General features: G+C 34.6%; 4 protein-coding genes across 4 annotated transcripts in view; 1 reads left to right on the plus strand and 3 right to left on the minus strand.

The window, feature by feature from the left end:
- HELRODRAFT_116784 (hypothetical protein) overlaps window positions 1–1925 on the plus strand; it is a 3601-nt gene extending 1676 nt beyond the window's left edge. Inside the window, exons 3-6 of the mRNA XM_009012222.1 lie at window positions 1–81; window positions 1013–1425; window positions 1512–1861; window positions 1886–1925. The exon at window positions 1–81 is cut by the window's left edge and continues 189 nt beyond it. Coding sequence (XP_009010470.1) covers window positions 1–81; window positions 1013–1167 — 236 coding nt within the window. The 3' untranslated portion in view covers window positions 1168–1425; window positions 1512–1861; window positions 1886–1925. The remainder of the gene's footprint in view (window positions 82–1012; window positions 1426–1511; window positions 1862–1885) is intronic.
- A 2725-nt stretch (window positions 1926–4650) lies between these two features.
- HELRODRAFT_183188 (hypothetical protein) lies at window positions 4651–8148 on the minus strand (the record flags this gene model as incomplete). The annotated part of the gene is made up of 4 exons (XM_009012223.1): window positions 4651–4904; window positions 5185–7464; window positions 7738–7942; window positions 8002–8148. The coding sequence occupies 4 exons, from the start codon at window positions 8146–8148 to the stop codon at window positions 4651–4653; spliced, it is 2886 nt and encodes a 961-aa protein (XP_009010471.1).
- Window positions 8149–8525: 377 nt separating this feature from the next.
- On the minus strand, window positions 8526–13367 carry HELRODRAFT_194806 (hypothetical protein). Its single transcript, XM_009012224.1, has 12 exons — window positions 13297–13367; window positions 12684–12850; window positions 12053–12181; window positions 11562–11726; window positions 11124–11206; window positions 10894–10958; window positions 10587–10636; window positions 10387–10502; window positions 9779–9970; window positions 9491–9643; window positions 9135–9263; window positions 8526–8769 (listed from the first exon to the last, which is right to left on the minus strand). The coding sequence occupies exons 1-12, from the start codon at window positions 13318–13320 to the stop codon at window positions 8663–8665; spliced, it is 1380 nt and encodes a 459-aa protein (XP_009010472.1). The 5' UTR covers window positions 13321–13367; the 3' UTR covers window positions 8526–8662.
- A 2659-nt stretch (window positions 13368–16026) lies between these two features.
- On the minus strand, window positions 16027–17414 carry HELRODRAFT_194808 (hypothetical protein). Its single transcript, XM_009012225.1, has 3 exons — window positions 17233–17414; window positions 16591–16761; window positions 16027–16287 (listed from the first exon to the last, which is right to left on the minus strand). The coding sequence occupies exons 1-3, from the start codon at window positions 17393–17395 to the stop codon at window positions 16172–16174; spliced, it is 450 nt and encodes a 149-aa protein (XP_009010473.1). The 5' UTR covers window positions 17396–17414; the 3' UTR covers window positions 16027–16171.
- Window positions 17415–20145: the final 2731 nt, after the last annotated feature.

Consider the following 20145-nt stretch of genomic DNA (forward strand, 5'->3'; position numbering starts at 1 on the left):
TCAGTAGCGGGAGCAGCGGCGTTTTCGACTGCAAAGGAAGGCATGGTTGTGGTAGTAGGAATTGTAGGAGGTACAGCGGTAGTAGTAGAAGTAGAAGTGGTATTCCAAGAGATGATGGTGGTGATGTGGAGACGAGAATTGATATTGAGAGTGGCCGCTGTGTTGAGGATGTCTGCCCTGGACATTCGAGAAATATCTCATCCGTTAAGCCTTGGAAGCAGAAACGAAAAAGTTACTTTTATATTTTACAATATTTTCATTATTTTAATTTTATTTTAGTGAATAAAAATTATAAAATTAGATATAATAACAAATATTTTTATTCGAAATTGAAAATTTCAAAATTTTTTTGTTTCTATAGAAGCCTCCCTTAAAGAATGCCTTATAACGCAACAATCAGGCGACGAACCCAACACATGCCAAGTAAATATTTGCCACAATTCATAATAAGTTCATCACGTTTGATTTCGCTATTTTCTCGAAACGAAACGGTACGGTACGGTTTTGTAGATTTGCCTCGAATGAAACGAGTCGTAACGAGACACCGTCAAGAATAACGATTCATAAACGATCGCCAATCGCAAATGTTTATTTATTTTTAAGCAGCACTATTGCAAACACTCTATTATCAAATAATCATAATAAATTAACATAAATTATGATAATTAATGAGAAAAAATTATTTCAATGTAAATTTGCCTAAATCTGCACACTGCTTACGACAAGTGAGATTAAGTTCGCATTTGAACCCAGTGACCGCAGCATAAGGGTTAAAATTCTTAACCATTATACTATCCCAACTCGAAATATATACCCATATGCTTATATATCAGCATTCAATTCAAGTAGTATAGTTCAATTCCTACGTAAACTTCACTGTTTCATCACGATAATAATATAACATTGATTTTATTTTTAGCTCTATTGAGCGTATTTTTAAAATTACGAAAGCAATGACGTCATTAACTACAGGTCCTATTTGGCAGAATTTTCAAATGCCTGTATGAGAAAGCCCCGGATGGGAAAACCCAGGCTGTTAACATCGACAAATTTTCCAGACAAGTGTTTCCGGTTTCGTTTTTGATCTTCAACATCATTTACTGGGTCATTTATTCGTCTAATTATAGAAGAGCTACGTCATCATCGTCATCGTCGTCGTCGTCATAATTTTGATTATTGTTGCTGGTTTGAATGTTTCTTAAAAATTGAAATTCATACAAACCAGTGAATTCAATATGGGAAATAAAGAAAGAAAGAATGAATGAACGAATGAATGAATAGATGAATGAATGAATAAACGAACGAACGAACGAATGAATGAATGAATGAACGGATGAATGAGCGAACGAACGAATGAATGAATGAATGATTTTTGATTAATGATAAAATATTACTACTACTACTACTACTACTACTACTACTACTACTACTACTACTACTACTACTACTACTACTACTACTACTACTACTACTACTACTACTACTACTACTACTACTACTACTACTACTATTACTACTACTACTACTACTACTACTACTACTACTACTACTACTACTACTACTACTACTGCTACTACTACTACTACTACTACCACAACAACTGCTACTACTGCAGCTACTTGAAAAATACTACGAAAAGATATAGAAAAACTGTGAAGCACCATTATTTTATTTCACTGCTCTATGCTGCTAAAAAACTTTTCTATGTTTATCCAAGGATTCTGCAAAGTTGATGCTAACAACAAGCTCACGGAAAGTTACTATCTTTTTCTCTCTCCGTCTCTCTCCCTCTCTCTCTTTTTCTTTCTCTTTCTTGTTGTTTTATTTCTTTGTTTCTTGTTTTACGTTTGAAGGAGTTTTGATTCTTCATTAGGAATTCTTATTGGATAATCTGAATAATTTTTCAGAATAAATTTTGAAATTAATTTTCAAATGAAGTTTTCAATCAATGAAAATAATCCTTAGAGGGAAATTATAATAATAATAATCCTTTTAATTTCTAACTCCAAATACCAAATATTGATAATGAAATAATTATAAAATCCTATTTAATCTAAAATAATAATAATAATAACAATAATAATAAACAAATAGCGTTTGGGCTGATTTAGGAAAATTTCATAATGTCCGCAACAGTAATTATATCATCATCATCACCATCATCACCATCATCATCACCATCATCACCATCATCATCACCATCATCACCATCATCATCAGAGGCTCTTTCAGCGTCATCATCTTCTTCATCACCTTCAGCGTCATCATCGTCATCGTCTTCATCATCGTCATCAGCGACATCGTCATCATCCACATATGTGGATTTTCAATGTTTCGGAAAGGTTCCACTGGCACACATGTGCGAATTCTATTACGAGATAAATAATAATAATAATAATAACAACCATAACAACAATAATAATAATAACAACAATACCATTTTGAAAATTTATCAAACAAGATGTATTCCGTCTCTAGGATCGTGGGTGAGAATTTTTTTTCAATAATAATAATAATAATAATAAAATCAATAATATTAATAATAATAATAAGACTAATAATAGTAATAACAACAACAACTATATCCTCAACAAAAATGACAAAAACAACAACATTTAACTTTCTCTAATGAAAGATCTACGATTCAGCCTATTATCTATCAAGATACCTCGAAACTGAACATTTTATTAATACACTAGGGTTAGTAGTTCATAATAATAATTATAGATAATAATTATGATTATTATAATAAATAATATTAACAATTATTATAAATAATAATAATAAGGATAATGACAATGATGTCAATAAACAGCTCTTCGCTAAGAGGAAAATCAATGATTGAACTAGGTGCTGGAACCGGAATAGTGGGATTAACCGGAAGTTATTACGGAGCCAATGTTATCCTGACCGAGTTAGAATCCTTGGTTCCTCTTCTGCAGTTGAACGCGGACACGAACGGACGAGTTTTGGCTGGTCCGGTAGAGTGCTTGCCTCTTGTCTGGGGCTCTGACGGTGACTGATGATGAATTTGGAGATGTAAATTGCTGATGTTACTACTGCTACTACTACTACTACGATTACTTCTACTACTGCTCCTCCTACTATTACTACTACTGCTGCTACTACTACTTCTACTACTACTACTACTATTACTACTACTACTACTACTACTATTGATGATATTAATATAACTTAATCTAGAGATGATTGCTGTGGTACTGGATCGACTTAGAAGACTGACTGTTAGATGCGAACAACAACAACAACATCAACAGCAACAACAACATCAACAACAACAACAACATCAACAACAACAACATCATCATCAACGACAACATCATCAACAACATCAACAACAACATCAACAACAACAAAATTACTCGCCATTAAAATTTGACATCATAGTTCTGGCCAATTGCGTCTATTATGAATCGTCTCTACCTTGTCTCTTGGAGACAGTTATTGCTTTGATGTACCAAAATAATTGTCAACAACAACAACATCAACAACATCAACATCAACAACATCAACAACATCAACATCAACAACATCAACAACATCAAAAAAAACATCCACAACAACAACAACAACAACAAAATCAACAACAACATCAACAACAACATCAACAACAACATCAACAAGATGAAAAAACTAATGAGACTCTAATTTTAGCATGCTATGAAGAAAGGACACTTGAAATCAAAAAATTAATTGGTTAAACTACAGTTGTTATTATTTTTGTTATTATTGCTATTATTATTAATAGTACTAATCATCGTCATCATCAGCACCATTCCCATCAATATTATAACATTAACATTGTTATTAAACATTTCGAAATTGAATATACGTTTAAATTTAATCAAGTCTTTTTCAATTTTTTTTAGGAAAATGGCACAAAATCGCGTCCGAATATTTTGACATAGAGGAAGTAAACCTTGATGACGTCATCGACGAACAGACCAAAGACACTAAACTTTATCAGGATTATATTAGAATTGTCATAATGAGATTGAGACAAAGGAGAAATACAAATTTTCAGAGCACTTAGCTATTAGCCGAGAGTTATTAATGATAATTATTTTTATCATAATTTTATATTATAATAATGAATTTTATTTTTTGCTAAGTTATTCACATCTTCTGCCAAAAGGAATTTTACTCGTTATTTATGGCTTATTAATTTTAAACAAATTTTTGCTTTTAGATTTTCAATGAATGTCATTCTTATGAGGGTTGCCATGATAAAGGAGTGGAATTCTTTTTAAGTTGTGACGCTTGTGCCTAGTTTATTTGAGAAGCGCCATATAAATGATGCCTTTCTTTCATCATTTATCCCCCCCCCCTCTCTCTCTCTCTTTCTTTCTTTCTCCGTCAGTCTGTCTTAATCTCTGACTGTTTGTCTGTTGTATCTTTTGCTTCAGACGTATTTACGTGGTTTAATAAACAAGAATGCGTTTAAATGTTTTGTATACTTATATATAAAAAATTCACGGAACGATTTCGTGAAAAATTCATTTTTTTTTTGAAAATAAACATTACAAACGCATTAACTCAATTCCTAAAAAAATATTAAAGCCATAAATTTTATTTTTAAATAATTGTAAAAATATAAAAAGACAAGACCGAACAAAAGATGAAATGAAACTATCCAAATCTGTTCGTTTTTTTCCGGAATTTCTTTCTCCATAATTTGACCTTGAACTTTGTGCATTTTTTCAACTGCGCGTTAAACTCACCGCCATTCTTTCCACAACTCTCCAAAAAACATTTGCCACAAGTCGTGCACCGGACGTAATTTCCGGGATTCCTGGCTGGAAATATCAGATGGCCTTTGTTTATATTGGCTTGGGTGCACGGGTTGTTCGTCTTGCAGTCGAATTCTGGCTTGGAACTCGAGACTTTTGGGGGTAATTTGACATGAGAAAAAATTGATTGATTGAAAAATTGGATTTATTATGGAGAAAAAATTTTATCGGGTGAAATAAAATTGTTTTGTCTGTCTAATTTGTTGTTTCTGTGTTTTATTCATGTCGTTATGTTGTTTTTATGTTGAATGATTTAGTGGTTAATCATTGGTTTATAGATTAAAAATTAAAAAAAATTTAATTATCTTGTAGAAAGAGTTGTTACATATAGTTTTAAATATTTTATTTCACAACAAAAACTCAACACACAAACCATAAATTTTTTCAATTCGATGCCTGTAAGAAGCATTTTTCTTCTTACCTCCAATACCGCTGCTGATTCGACCGAAACCGACACTTGTATTACCTTTAGTACCGACTCCAATACCTTGATGAATACCGCCTGTCGACACTCTAGAACTCAGTTGAGATCCGTCACTAATACCGATTTGTTTTTTGCCATCGGTGTCGGTTTTTCTTGAACCGGTACCTTGATGTATTTTTATACCGGTACCGTGATGTATTTTTATACCGGAACCGATATGTTTATCGATACTACCGCCAAAAACATCTTCACTATCTTTTTCTTCTGATTGTTCTATCTCACTGTTTCCAGCTTTGATATCAGCATTTTCTTTATAAACATTACTCCAACTTTTACCGTCAGGTATTTTAGCGTTAGCATTTTTACTACTCAATTTACTTTTATGAGCATCAGATATAGCATCTTCAGAGGTACCGATTCCAAATTTAGTATCATGATAAGTATTGATTTTTCCAGCGTTTTTGCCGCTGATGGTGTCGCTATCAACGCTGCTGCTGCTACTGCTGATAATATCTTTTTCAATATCACCTGCGCTGATAATATCTTTTTCAATATCACCTGTGATGCCACTGTCAATTAGGCTCGTTGGGCCTACACCCTTACCACTTTGCATATCACTATCAATTGTACCGGAATCGATGGTGGCCATACCTTTATTTATCACCGCACCAACACCACTTGCTCCACTTCCAGCCATGTTACCGAGTAAAACTTCAGTGCTACTGCCAGCAATTCCTTGGTTGGAACTACCCGAACTACCCCGTCCAACGGTGCCCGTATCATTGGACATTCCACCCCTCATAACACCGCCACCCATCTTGCTACTTAAGTCACCATCCACATTTTTGGCAATGTCATTACTTATACTGCCGCCTGTGCCTGTACCAAAATTAGCACCCATACCACCACCAAAACTACCGACACCACCCATTTCACCTCCAATACCACCTCCAATACCCCCGCCTATGTTTCCACCAATACTCCCTATATCACTCCCCATACGACCTCTAATACCACCACCTATATTTTCACCAATACTCCCCATACCACTCCCCATACCACCTCCAATACCCCCACCTATGTTTCCACCAATGCTCCCCATACCACCTCCAATACCCCCACCTATGTTTCTATTAATACTCCCCATACCACTCCCCATACCACCTCCAATACCCCCACCTATGTTTCCACCAATACCTCCCGCACTACTGGTTATACCACTTCCAAAGTTTCCACCAATACCACAGTTCATATTGCCACCAATTCTACCCATGTTATTGCTAAAACTGCCTCCTACATAATCATTCATACCACCACCAAAACCACCAGGCATACCGCTTCCAATAACGCCCATACTATTGCCGATATTACTATTCATAACGCCACCCATACCGCCTTTCACAGGCCCACCCAGATTACTCCCCATATTTCCACTCAAAGGACTGCCCATATAATCACCCATGGAATTACGCATAGGGCCACCCATAGGGCCACCCACATTACCTCCCATATTACTACCCATACTACTACCTATACCGCCAAAGCCGCTACCTCTACTACCTCCCATTCCCGCGTTCATAACATTTCCGAAATTTCCCCCATTATTTTCGTAACCTCTGCTTATATCACCTCCAATATAATTGCCCATACCTCTAACAGGGCCAGCCATACCGGACATACCACCCCCAAAACCTCCCATATCACCACCAAAACCTCCCATACCAATACCACCACCACCAATGCCACCACCGCCAATACCACCACCACCAATACCACCACCATCAACACTAGCTACACCGCTGCCTATACCCCCACCCATACTGCCACTAACACCATTACTCATTCCACCAGCAAATCCACCGTTAAAACCGTTATAACTCGGCATCCCACCAGGCATATCGTTACCAAAATTTTCACCCATACCCCCAAAATTGTTATATCCGCCACCATAATTGTTGTATCCGGTATTAATTCCACCACCAAATCCGGTATAAATGCCACCACCCAAATCCCCTGCACTATTGCCAAAATCGCTACCCAAACCATTTTCGCCAAAACTACTGGCAAAAGTATCATCAAAATTTGGTATTTCTTCATCTGAAATGACGCTCGGTGTTGATGTTGACAATATCTCTTTACTTGGTTCTACACATTTGTGTCGGAATCCCGGCAAGTGTTGACAAGTTTTGTTGGCTGTCTTGCACGGGCTTCGCTGACATGGGTCTTTCACTGGCTCGTTGTTATTACGATGATTATATTATTTTTATGAAAATTATAATTTTGGAGTGGAAAATTATGCTTCTATGGCTTTTATATTAACCTGATTGTGAATGTGTCTATGGTTATTAGATCGCATTTGTCAAATCGTAATCCAAATTGAAATCACACATTTTAAAAATTATTTTCCGTTGAAAAATAATGCTGACGAAAAACGTACGTTCAAATGAGATTTTAAAGTAGTCCTCCTAAGAAAACAAATTAGAAAAGCTTAAACAAACTTACACCCATGTCGTCCGCTAATTTCAAAAGTAACTGCGGCCCCTTCCAGCCCTTGGACCATTAGATGAGTGGGCCTTTTTTGCCCCTTTACGAACAAAATGTCGGTTTTGTCTCGATAGAAGACTTTCGTTTGGTTGTAGTTTGTTGGTGTAGCAGTGCCATTTCCTGATGTGAATAACTGCACGGCTGGTCCGTCTGTACACGTGATCTGTGTGTGTGTGTTTGTGCGTGTGTGTGTGTGTGTGTTATTGAAACTGATCTTTCAACCTCAATAGTTCCCCCAGCGGTTTTTTTGAAATGGCCATGCTCTCTCCATGTTCCAGACTCTTTTAAGGTTATTTCTAACCTGCAGTAAAGTCGCTGGGCGCATAGAACCAGTAGCACAGTAAGTTTCAAATTAAGCTCAGTGGACATGTTTCAAGGTCTGAATCAGCTTCGAGTTGGAAATCTAGTTAGCATGCTTTCAAATCTGAAGAGATTTTTTTTAAATGTGCGGACTAACTATATTAATAGCGAAATTTATTGGCCTCGTTCATTTAAAGTCATTTTTAATGTAATATTAATAATAGTTGATAGATTCGAATTTTAAAAATTTATTAACAAATTTGTACATTTTTTTCATTTGTTTATTTATAAAATTGAAATCTATTTATTTACATAAAATATTTGTTTATTGTTTAAATAAATTATTTTTGTTGGCGTCACAGGCATAGAATTTGTAGAAAAAATTTCCAAATATTTTATATTTTAATAGTTTTGCAATTTTTAAGAGTTAAATTAAAGACAGACGCTTCAATTTGCATTGAAATTTAATTGCACTTCGACAATCAATCAGTTAACCAATTAATTATCATTAATCAGAATTGTTCATCTGGTAATTAATAATTATAATTGAAATTATTATAACTAGGATGTTGATAAATTTCTTTTAAGATTTGCAGCTGAAGCAGCAATCGTTCTTGCGCGTTTTACACACGTCAGGGTTGGTTTTGGAGGTTTTGGCACACCAGCTCATTTTGTCTCCGTATTCACAACCTACGGAAAGTGAATTATTATGAATTAAGTTGAACTATGAATTAGAATAATTTAGTGAATGAATGATTGGGATGAATGAATGAATGAATGAATGAATGAATGAATAAATGAATGAATGAATGAATGAATAAATGAATGAATAAATGAATGAATGAATGGATGGATGGATGAATGAATGAATGAATGGATGAATGAATGAATGAATGAATGAACGAACAAATGAAACAAATAAAAATTAAATACATTATAATACAAACAACAATAAATCTTCAATCCATAACAAACTCTTGATGATAAATATTCAAAATTTGTTAAAAATTTGACAATTCTTGGTATGCTTTGTGAGCCATCAGAACTGTACCAACCGACTTGGGATGGGTTTTTGAGTTTCGGGCAAGTTATACAGCAGGCAAGTTCGTTAACGTAGCAGTTGTGCTTTTTCGATTCGCTGTATTCTTTGCACCAGTCTGGCTCACCATTCGGGCAGCTTGGCACTAAATTTGATGGATGGATGGACAAATGGCTAGATGAATGAACGGATAAATGAATTAATGAATGGGTGAATGAATCAATGAATGGATAGTTGAATGATTATAGAATGAATTGATGAAGAATGGATGGATGTATTGGATGGATACAAACATGGCAAATAAAAATATGCTAAAATGAAAAATCATATTAAAAAATGTCCAATCCATTATTATATGTAGTTCATGAATACCTGCTTTCGGAGTCTCTTGTTGAGTGTTGGTATTAGTATTAGTATTAGTACCAGTAGCGGAGCAGGTCTTACAGCAGTTCTCTTTCCAGTAGCCTACCTTGCATTCAGCGCGTTCGCAATTTTTCGGAGGCAGTTTGTCACCGTACGCACAATCTAAAATAAATTTTGAATGAATGAATGAATGAATGAATGAATGAATGAACGTGCGAATAAATAAATGAATGAATGAACGTGCGAATGAATGAATGAATGAAAAAATGAAACCACCATCCCATCATCACAACGGACTTTCATCGCTACTTTCAAACTTCTTCTTCAGCTTCGGGCAACTTTCACAGCATCTCTTACTATAGAAGTCATCGTAGCAGCTCCACGGTACCCTGTCAAATAGGTCTTGGCAAGTTTGGGGCAGATCGGCGTTTTTCGGGTCACCTTTTCTCTCGTAATATTTGCCCCTGAAATCTCCGTATGGACAGGATGCTGTCAGTTAATTGGTTTCAATGCAATGTTTAGTTGTTGCGTTATTTTGCGAATTATTTTGCAAAAATTCAATTTTAAAAAGTGGGAATAATTTTTATTATCTGAAGAAAACTGTAATGCTAGCGAGATTTCAGTTTATAATACGCTTGATTGTTTATTCAAGCTGTATGCGATACTGTTTGTTGTTTAACTGGTTCATGAAAATTCTCATTGAATGTATGTGTGTGCGCGCGTGTGTGTATATGGCGTGTGTGTATGTGTATGGTGTGTGTGTATGTGTATGGTGTGTGTGTGTGTGTGAATGTTCAAAACATAAAAAAAATATTTCAAAATAGATTCGATATAGGATGAGGAATTACGGCTATTATGAAGAGAATTTTAAGAAAAAAAAAATGAAATTTCTATTTAATTTTTACATGGCATTTTTGGAGCCTGGCTGTCAGCCACACATCTCCCATCTCTGCACATCATCCCACTGGCGCATGACGTTCCATCGAAAGCCATTGATGGCGACTGTGAGCATGAGCCTGTGCTATTTCATCATCATCGTCGTCGTCATCTTCATCATCATCATCATCGTCGTCATCATCTTCATTGTCATCATCATTATCATTACCTTGGGAGGAGACACGAGAGCATCTTACACACGTTACTGTTCTCCAAACTCTTGATGACGATGATGATGACGATGATGATGATAATGATGACGATGATAACGATGATGACGATGATGATAATGATGATGTTGATGATGGTGACAATGATGCTGAAATTGATGATGATGGTAACTAACGTTAACAATGATGACGATGATGATGTTAGTTTTTAGAAAAAATTTATCCTCAAAAATGAAAACTTTCCTATATTTAAAAGAGTAAACTGAAAATGGTATGAATTTTTTTTTTCTCCTGGACTTAACTTACGCCACATATCTCCGAGCCTCTCCCGTAGTAGAGCGAGCACTGCTCGTTAACAGAATGCTTCTTTCCTATATTTAAAAGAGTAAAATGAAAATGGTATCAAATATCATGATATGGTATCAAGTGCCATGATAGAACATCCTATCACACTCCTTGATTTTAACACTCGTAGTTTGTTATCATTATTATGTTGGTTTACAAAATTCGATTGGATTTAAAGAGCCAATGCCTACCTAGTAGCTGGCTCATGTGTTCTTTTAGTTTGTTTCGCCACGAGCTGTCACCTGCTGTTGTCAAGAAGCAGCTCTTAGGATCTCTGTGATGTTTGGAATGTTAAAAAATATTTTTTTAAGTTTAAAAATTGTATATCATTTATAAATTTAAACTTTCATTGTGTGTGCAAGCAATGCAAATTGTAGGGTTCTTATTTATTTAAGGTTATATCTTTTTTAGGGTCCTTTTTTATTTTATGTTTTTTTCTTTTTTTATGCGTTACATGAAATAAACTTGTTTAAAAAAAATAGTTTACATTTTTTTTTCTACCACTCAAAAAATACGACAACCACTCAACAACAACAACAACAACAACAACAACAACAACAACAACAACAACAACAACAACAACAACAACAACAACAACAACAACAACAACAACAACAACCGCTACTCACTGGGTGACTCTATCTAGATGGTAGGTGATAGCATCCAGAGAACACCGAGAGAATGTGTAGAGGTTGTGGGCATACTGCTCCATCAGAATGCCTTTAATTGGGGCCATAACGTTGTACACTCTGCCGTCACATGGGTTGTTTTCACCGTCGTTGGATGCCCCTAACCTGAAATGAAAATTCGCAACTTAAAAATTCCTCGAATTTAGTTCTAGATAAATTTTATTTTGTCAAATGTACTGTTAATTTGACCGCAGAAATAAATCATCTCCTAAACCATGATGGGTGACTCGTTGGCGTAATAAACGGTCAAGATTCCTGGCACTAGTCTTGCCGCGATTATATTCGAATGTAAAGAGATCCCGACTTATTCGCGCGTATTTACATGCACTGCGAGCTTGTTGTGGATACTTCTGAAAAATACTAATAGGAAACTGGAAAAAAAGGAAAGATAAATTGGAAAAGACATGGTTAAATTGGAAAAAAAAACCTACACGTGTCCAAGCTCATGGGCCGCGACATCTATGGTGCTAAACTCTCCGGATTCTTTCGTTATGAAGACTGTGTTTGGGCTACAATCACCACCTATTTTGGCTAGGCCCCCATAGCCCATCAGGTCGTAGCTAAGGGGTGAAAATTAATCTACTGAGTGCTGACAGACCGGCGAAACCAACTGCTCATTTGAAAAGAGACAATCTACATTTATAAATCAATTATAAATCAAATAATTAATGATGATGAATGAAAATTCAAAATTGATAGAGGCCAACAAGGTTATTGCTGAAATTCGAAAATTTTTTTTTAATATTTAAAACCATTCCTTGCATTTCGGCTCAACTAAAATTTAGTAGAATTAAAACAAATTATATAAAGTTAATGGATGTTTAGCGATGTTTACCAAATGCTGAAGCTTTGCAATCAGTGAGCATTTTGTATAATAGCTCGCTACAATAAAACATTTTCAGATAAATTAACATAAAATTTTGTATAAAATCAACAGTCTTCATATCAAAAACTAATAAAAAGATGTTTTCATAAGTGATTTCAAGCAGATATACAAGCTATCAAAAAAAATGTTTTTAGTGATTTCAAACAGATATAAGGACTCTCAAAAAACTGCCCTACACTGTGAAGATTCCAGCAACGTCGAAATTAGCAGGGAAGTTTCTCTTCTTCCTATTTTCTTCTTTATTCAGCCAGTACTGAAATCTGTCGTAGGCTATTCTTATGTCTATGGTGTTTGGGCCGACCCTGACCCCTTGCGACGTCATAAAATCCAAATCGTTTTCTGTCTATGGTGAGCGTAGATGATGTCATCAGGGAAGAAAATGTCGATAATAGATAATATAGATTAGTAATAATTAATTAATTAATAATAATATAATTTAATAACATAGATAATGATAGCATAGAAAATGAATGAGGTGAGAGCGATAATGAGGGACTTGATGGCGATGAAAATGATGATACTATCAATGATAGAAAATGCAGACAAGATGAGGATTTTAGAGTTAAAATTTTGAAATGTTTTATGGTGTGTGTAAAAAAAGGTTTAGTTTAGTCGTTTAATTCTGTTGTTTAGTTTAGTTCTGCCACTTTTGTAAACCCCATTACCGTCTTTGTTATCATCCTTAATTGTGTTATCATCATCTGTTATCACCATCGTCATCATTGTTAATGATGTCATCGTCATATCATCGTTGAAGTTACTATCGTTTCAAAAATTTCAAATCCTTACCGTACATACGTAAAGGCCAGCCATAACGAATGATACGCTGTAACCAGGAATGTTCGCTTTGCGATAGCGCTTGTTCACCTAATTGATTTTCAAAGTTAAACTTATTTCTTCCTACAAAATTCAAACACTGGTAAACATTGAGATAGCTTAGTTGAAAAATTTAAGTAAATGTTGTTAACTTAAATTGAAATCAAGTTAAAATAATAAAGAGCTATATAGATTCGAAGTGAATTTCAATCGTTTTAGCACTGAAAATATAATGTGTCGTTGGTGTTACTAGAAAAATTATAAAATGAAAAATAAATAAATGTTAGAAAAAAAATATGACCAACCCCTTCAAAGACATGAGTGTAGAAGTGCTCGATGCTTTTCTTAGCCTTACTAGCGTCATTGTTATGAAAACTCATCCATCTGATATTTTTGGCATTTTATCCAGAGTTAATTAATTCTGAATAGATTAAACTGACAATTTGAAAATGTTATAAAACTCGTAAGATTTTATAAAATTTAGAAAAAAAGATGTCTTTCTTGATTTCTTCAAAATCAATGTCGGAGCAAGTGAAATACCCCTTTCAAGTACCCAATCCCTTAAGTACTCCCCTCATAGCTTCTGAATCTCACCACGAAGTGGTGAAACTTACTTTGAGAAAATGGAATAGTCAGCTATGACTAGCACATCGATGATGATGTCTTTTGTAGCACCTGATCTTTTTGCCACTTCTTCTTTTGAAGATAGAGCTCCGAAGAAATCTAGTTCATGATTTAAATACTTTTAGATAATATTGAAATTTATTATAATTGTTAATTTGAATTAGAAAAGATTTGACTAAGTAGACATTTGAAAGAGAAAAGCTTTCTGAAGACATACATATGACACCACGGACCGCATAAATCTTGGTTTACGTATAAAATCAAGTAAAATTTAATATTTGAATAATAAAATATAGTTAACCGATTGAAAATTTATTTTTGTTCTAAGATACTTTTGCAAAAAAGAATTAACAAACAAAGACATACCGGTTGCCAAGCTTCCAACCAAAATGGTAGAAACCAAAATTGAAAATTTAACCATATGTTCCATGCCTGACTGGCAAACCTTCAACCTCATTCGATGTGGTATGGTAGTATCTTATAATTATAAATCATTTGTTTGTGTGGGTGTGGTGATATATACATTGAGGTAAATATTAACACACACACACAGACATACAGAGAGAGAGAAAGAAAGAGAGAAAGAGAGAGAGAGAAAGACAAACACACACACACACAAAATAAATATACAAGTATATTTCAATGTTTGTTTTACCTAGGCAAAAATTGCGTGGTGTAAGTTCATTTCTAGATGGCTTGTGTGTGTGGGATTGCCTGAAAAGTAAGAACTGAACGTTCATCAGAAATGCATTGTTTGATTTGTTGTTTGAAAAATTATTTATATATCTTTTTTTAACTTTTTGATTGCTGAAAATTCAGACTCAGTAACCCACTTAGAGGTTTAGGCGGAGACACATTTTTGCTTCTTCACCCTCCCATCCTGAAAAAATAGTTACCTCGCCCGCACTTATTTTCTCTCAAGTCTAAATTTTTACTCACCTACACTCTTTCCCTCTCAAGTCTTCGCTCATCCACACTCATTCCATGTGCACTTTCTATTATGAAAACAAAATACTGGTTAATTACAAAGTTAGAAATTCAGTACATTTGTGGTGTGTAATTTGTGGATACAAAATCAGATGAAGTTCATTCAGGCTCACAGCCAACGTAAGTATGTTGTACTATCTTTGGATGTGTGTCAGATTTACGAGCAGTAACCGCAGTTTTCCCTCCGAAATTTTTCCCGTCCCGCGGATTTTTCTCGCTTCTCATTCCCGCCCCGCTTAAGTTTCTTTCTAACTTTGGTTTCCAAACCGCCTTTTTTCCGCGGGTTTTTGCGGGAAAATTTGCGAGAAACTTTCCATGTCGACCTCTAATCCCACTGGTAAATAATTTGGCTTGAGGTTTTGTCCTCGCCTTTTTATATGGTGAAGGTGAGTTTTTCTGGGAGAATTTATTCACCACGTAAAATATTTTCTTTGATTTGTTGGTTCAGTGAAAGTAAAATTTTTCAGAATGCGTTTTCTGTTAGACCGAATTTAGAAAAAAAATAATAGATAGCTCTTTACTGAACAATTTTTAAATGGGCTGTTGACCAGCAACATTCAGGCCAAAGTAGGCTAGCGAAGGTTGCTTAAAACATCCCATGTTGTTATATACGCCAACAAAGTTTCGCTTCATACCATCATATTCACTGTTAAAAATGAACAACGCTTGTGGTATATTTTAACGAAAATATCAAAATTTCATAAATTTTAAATTTTTTCTAAAAAAAAAAAAAACATGAAAATCCCACTTGAAAGTAAAAGGTTAAGGTCCAAACGATTATAAATCACACCATACACACTTACACAAATATTTTCCAAGAAAGAATTGATAATAATAATAATTTTTGAATTTGTGAAATAAAAATCTTTAGGATGATAAACTAATAAAATTTTCTGAGGAAATGTCTAATTTTCAATAATCTCTTAATCTCACGCGAGTTCAACGAATTAATAAGACACTCGACATGCCACAATCACACACACACACAAACAAACATAATCACACACACACACACACACACACACACACATACCACACACACACACAAACATGCCAAACACACACACTTAACCTCATTTACCAGATCTGATAGATGCGTTTCGAATAGAATTTATTCACTCAATTGTTTCAATAACATATAGGATTGTATTTGAATAAATATTGATAAACATATATATATATATATATAATAAATATAATTATATATATTTTAAATATTCAGAAAATTTTCAGAAATTTAATTCTTCTTAGAGACATCAGAACAGGTAGTGCAGCAGTAGGTGCGCCAAGAACGATCACCGCATACACTCGGCCTGCATTCTCTGCTGGAAAACCTGTCTCCATACTCACACTCTACAATTATTCAGAATTATTATTTCGTAATAAATAATAAATATTGATAACTATTTTATGGTTAATAATTGTTGTGAGCAAATTTTCAAATAGCCAGTAAAATTTAGTATTTCATAATCACATATTATTCACATTCTAAAATTATACGGGATTAATATTTCACGATCAAGACTCTTGTAACAGTCATTCACCATCATCGTCATCATCATCGTCATCATCATCATCATCAGCATCATCGTCGTCATCGTCATCATCATCGTCGTCGTCATCATCATCAGCGTCATCGTCCCGATCACTACATACTCTCTTGACCAAATTTTGCTTTAACAGTGGCACACGCTTTGCAACAGTCGGTTTTATAAGGTTCCTCATAACAGTTCCATGTAAACTTCTTCAAAACGTCCTCACAGGAACTAGGGTAGTCTGCACCCCTCAGAGCCCATCCACCTTTTTTATCCCCATATCTGCAGGCACCTTTTTGAATTGACAGAGCGTGGTGATGGTGTAGTGGCGAAGACGCCTGGCACTGATGTTGCAGTGAATGGGTTTGATTGCATGGGGAATAGTTGTTCTGCTGGCTAACCAGATTCATTATTATGCAATGAACACGTGAGCAGTTTGTGTTTTGGCTGTTAATTTTAAGACCCAATGACGATAGTATTTAAGATAATATTAACAATAAAGGTAATATTTAAGAGAAAAAAATGAAAAAATGAATGGAGAGTTAAATTCATCGGGAAATTTCAAGATGAAGATTAACTATAATTTTTATTTATAATTAAAATTTTTATTTTTAAATTGATTATTGTATTCACGGTGGCCTTTACAAGTTTTGTTATTCTTCGGTGATCTCCGTAAATCCGCACAATCTGTTTTTCTTTTCATTTTGTGTTTTTGGATTTTAAATAAATAGAATTTTAAAAAATAAAATCAATTCTACTCAACCCTCGTAGACTGGAGCCAGTGAGTTTTTGACGCACTTGCCCTCCTGGCACCACATGCCACTAGTGCATGGAGTGCCATCGAAGGCCCTATGGAGAGGCCCCGGCGATTCGCAACGATTCAATTTTGGCACCCAACAAGACATTTTGTTGCAGGTGCTTCTCATTCTTTCTTCACCGCCACCCTGATGAGAAAATTATAGAGATAATGAAAAGAGAATTGTGGAAAATTGTCCTGAATTCTGCATCTTACTCCACAAAAGGCTGAGCCTTTGCCGAATAATAGCCGACACTGGTCGTCTGGTGTGTACGTTTTTCCTGGTTTTGAATTTAAAAATTGTAATTTAAGTTTGAAATCTTAAAAAAAAAGTTAGCTGTTTAATGTTTATAAATACCAAAAGTTGATTTATTGACTTGAGGAGTTAAATTTTTTCGCAGTTTTTATGTCCATTCATCGGCTTGAAGTTTCATGAAGAATTGAAGATTTCTTCATGAGACTTTTGTAAATATTGATAATAAAATCAAAATGTTTCATCCATATTATATTTTAGATTTCAATTTTGAAGATTATAAATACCGAGTTGACTGTTCAAATCTTTCTCTATATCCCTCTGTTTGCTGGAACTGGATGATATTGCGAAACAGTTTTGTGGCTCGCTGAGGCATTTGAAAAAATATTTCGTAAAATTGCTATGTATATTATAATTAATGTTTTAAACTAAAATACGATATCTATTTCATTAAAATAACCTTTTTTATTTTTTAAAAATTGCTCTATATTTTCGTTAAATAAAAAAATAATTAAAAGTTTAGGAAAAAAAAAGATTTTCTATGCGGGCACTAACCTTTTAACCTTACTAAGATAGCTTGTAATGTCCTTAACAGAGCACGGAGAAAATTTGTAAAAATTTTGTTCAGTCTTTTCATCCGGAGCTATCCTCATAAAACTCATCACAAAGTCATCAGTCCCCAGACAGCCGACCTGCCTGTCATCATTCACGGCCCCAAGTCTGCCGCATTAAATCGCAAAAATTTTTACTAAAGTTAAAAAATAATTTGTTAAGTTCTCTATAAATTTTTCGTTATTCACACATATATCTCAGAAATTATTCAGTCCCAGTATGATTAGGCGAATTAACCGTGAAACCTTGTTTTGACAGAATTTTTTGATGATGAGGAATTCAAGATTTTGGATTTGTAGTGGTTACTTTGAAAGAAATCTACCAACTTATTGTAATTTTCAGTAGGAAACACCCATCACAAATCTTACAGACCGTAGTATAAATCATTGCTTAACAAATAAAATAAAAATTCAAAAAAAATTTAAAGAAAAAAACGAACAAAAGATGAAAAAGAAACCAACGTATGTCCAATTTCGTGTGTAGCTATGTCAATTGTGTGGAACAAACCTTCTTCACGGGTTACAAAGACGGCATCTTTCCTGCAGAGTGATGCGATATTTGCCACGCCATTCACCGATAGGAGATTGTAACTGGGTTGGAATTTTTTTATAATTCTTGTTAGGATTAAAATTATTAAATATATTCCTTAACACACGCACACAAACAACACGCACACACACCAACACATACACACATTACACGACCAGGCACTTAAACCATTACACCATCTATCCAATTGCTAAATTTCGGTATTTCTGTATATTTTTAAGAATTCATGCTACTTGTTTTAAATTTTAATTTACCTTAATAGTTACTTGCCTATACGCTATTGCGTTGTTTTGTATTGAGAAACTAGATGGTATCAACAAAAATTATGTCGGGAGAGATAAAATTTAAGAGAGAGAGAGAGAGAGAGAGAGAGAGAGAGGGAGAGAGAGAGAGAGAGAGATGAAAAAAGTGAGTGGGCATTACTTGGTGAAAACCCCAGCCACATCGAAACTCGGGAGTTTCCATTTCTCTCTATTTTTATCTTCAACAATCCATTTCTTGAAGGCCTCATAAACGTCAACGCCATTTACTTTATCAGCGTCTTTCGTTTGCTTCAGTGGTTCTACAAAAGGTAAGTCATTTGGATCCTGTTGGGATGATGACGACGAGTGAGATGATGATGATGAGTAATGTGAGAAATATGATGATAAGGACGACGATGAAGATGCTGCTGTTGAAGTTGCTACTACAGCTGCTGGTGTTGATGAAAGGTGAGTAGTTTTTTTACCATGTCAAGATATCAATATATTTTATTGATGGTAGTTTTTATTCTTTACGCTTATCATAGGAACAGTTTTTAAAAATCTATAATATATTGCATCTATTTTCTGGCAAGGGACGCTTCAGTTGCTTGCTATCAGCGCTATATAAATTGTTATTATTATTATTATTGAAGATTCCCACCATCATGATGGTGGTGATGATGATGGTGAGTAGGATGGTGATAAAGATGATGGTGAAGATGCTGATGAATACGATGATGAAGGTGAGTAGGATGGTGATGAAAATGACGATGAAGATGATAATGAAGATGATGGTAAGTAGGATGATGATGAAAATGATGATGAAAACGATAATGAAGATGGTTTTTAGAAGAAAAATAATAACAAAAACCTACTCACCGTGCTTATGTAGATGTCAGCTAAGGCTACTTTGATATTGTAGCCAGGAAGGCTTGCAAAACTATAACGACGACTAACCTGAAAATTTGAAAATTTTTTCTCAAGATTTTACTTTAAACAAATGATTATTTCTAAAAACTTCGAACTTTTCGTCTACTTTATTTATTATATTGTTAAATTTATTCATAAAAATGACTATAGTTCAGTTTTTAACATTCTTCATTGGATCTCAATAGGGCAGGGAAATAATGTAAGGAAGAGAGAAAAAAGAGAGGAGAAAAATGAGTAAGAGAGAGAGAGAGAGAGAGAGAGAGAGAGAGAGAGAGAGAGAGGAAAGAAAGAGGA

The sequence above is a fragment of the Helobdella robusta genome, assembly GCF_000326865.2.
Source record: "Helobdella robusta unplaced genomic scaffold HELROscaffold_101, whole genome shotgun sequence".
Classification (NCBI taxonomy): domain Eukaryota; kingdom Metazoa; phylum Annelida; class Clitellata; order Rhynchobdellida; family Glossiphoniidae; genus Helobdella; species Helobdella robusta.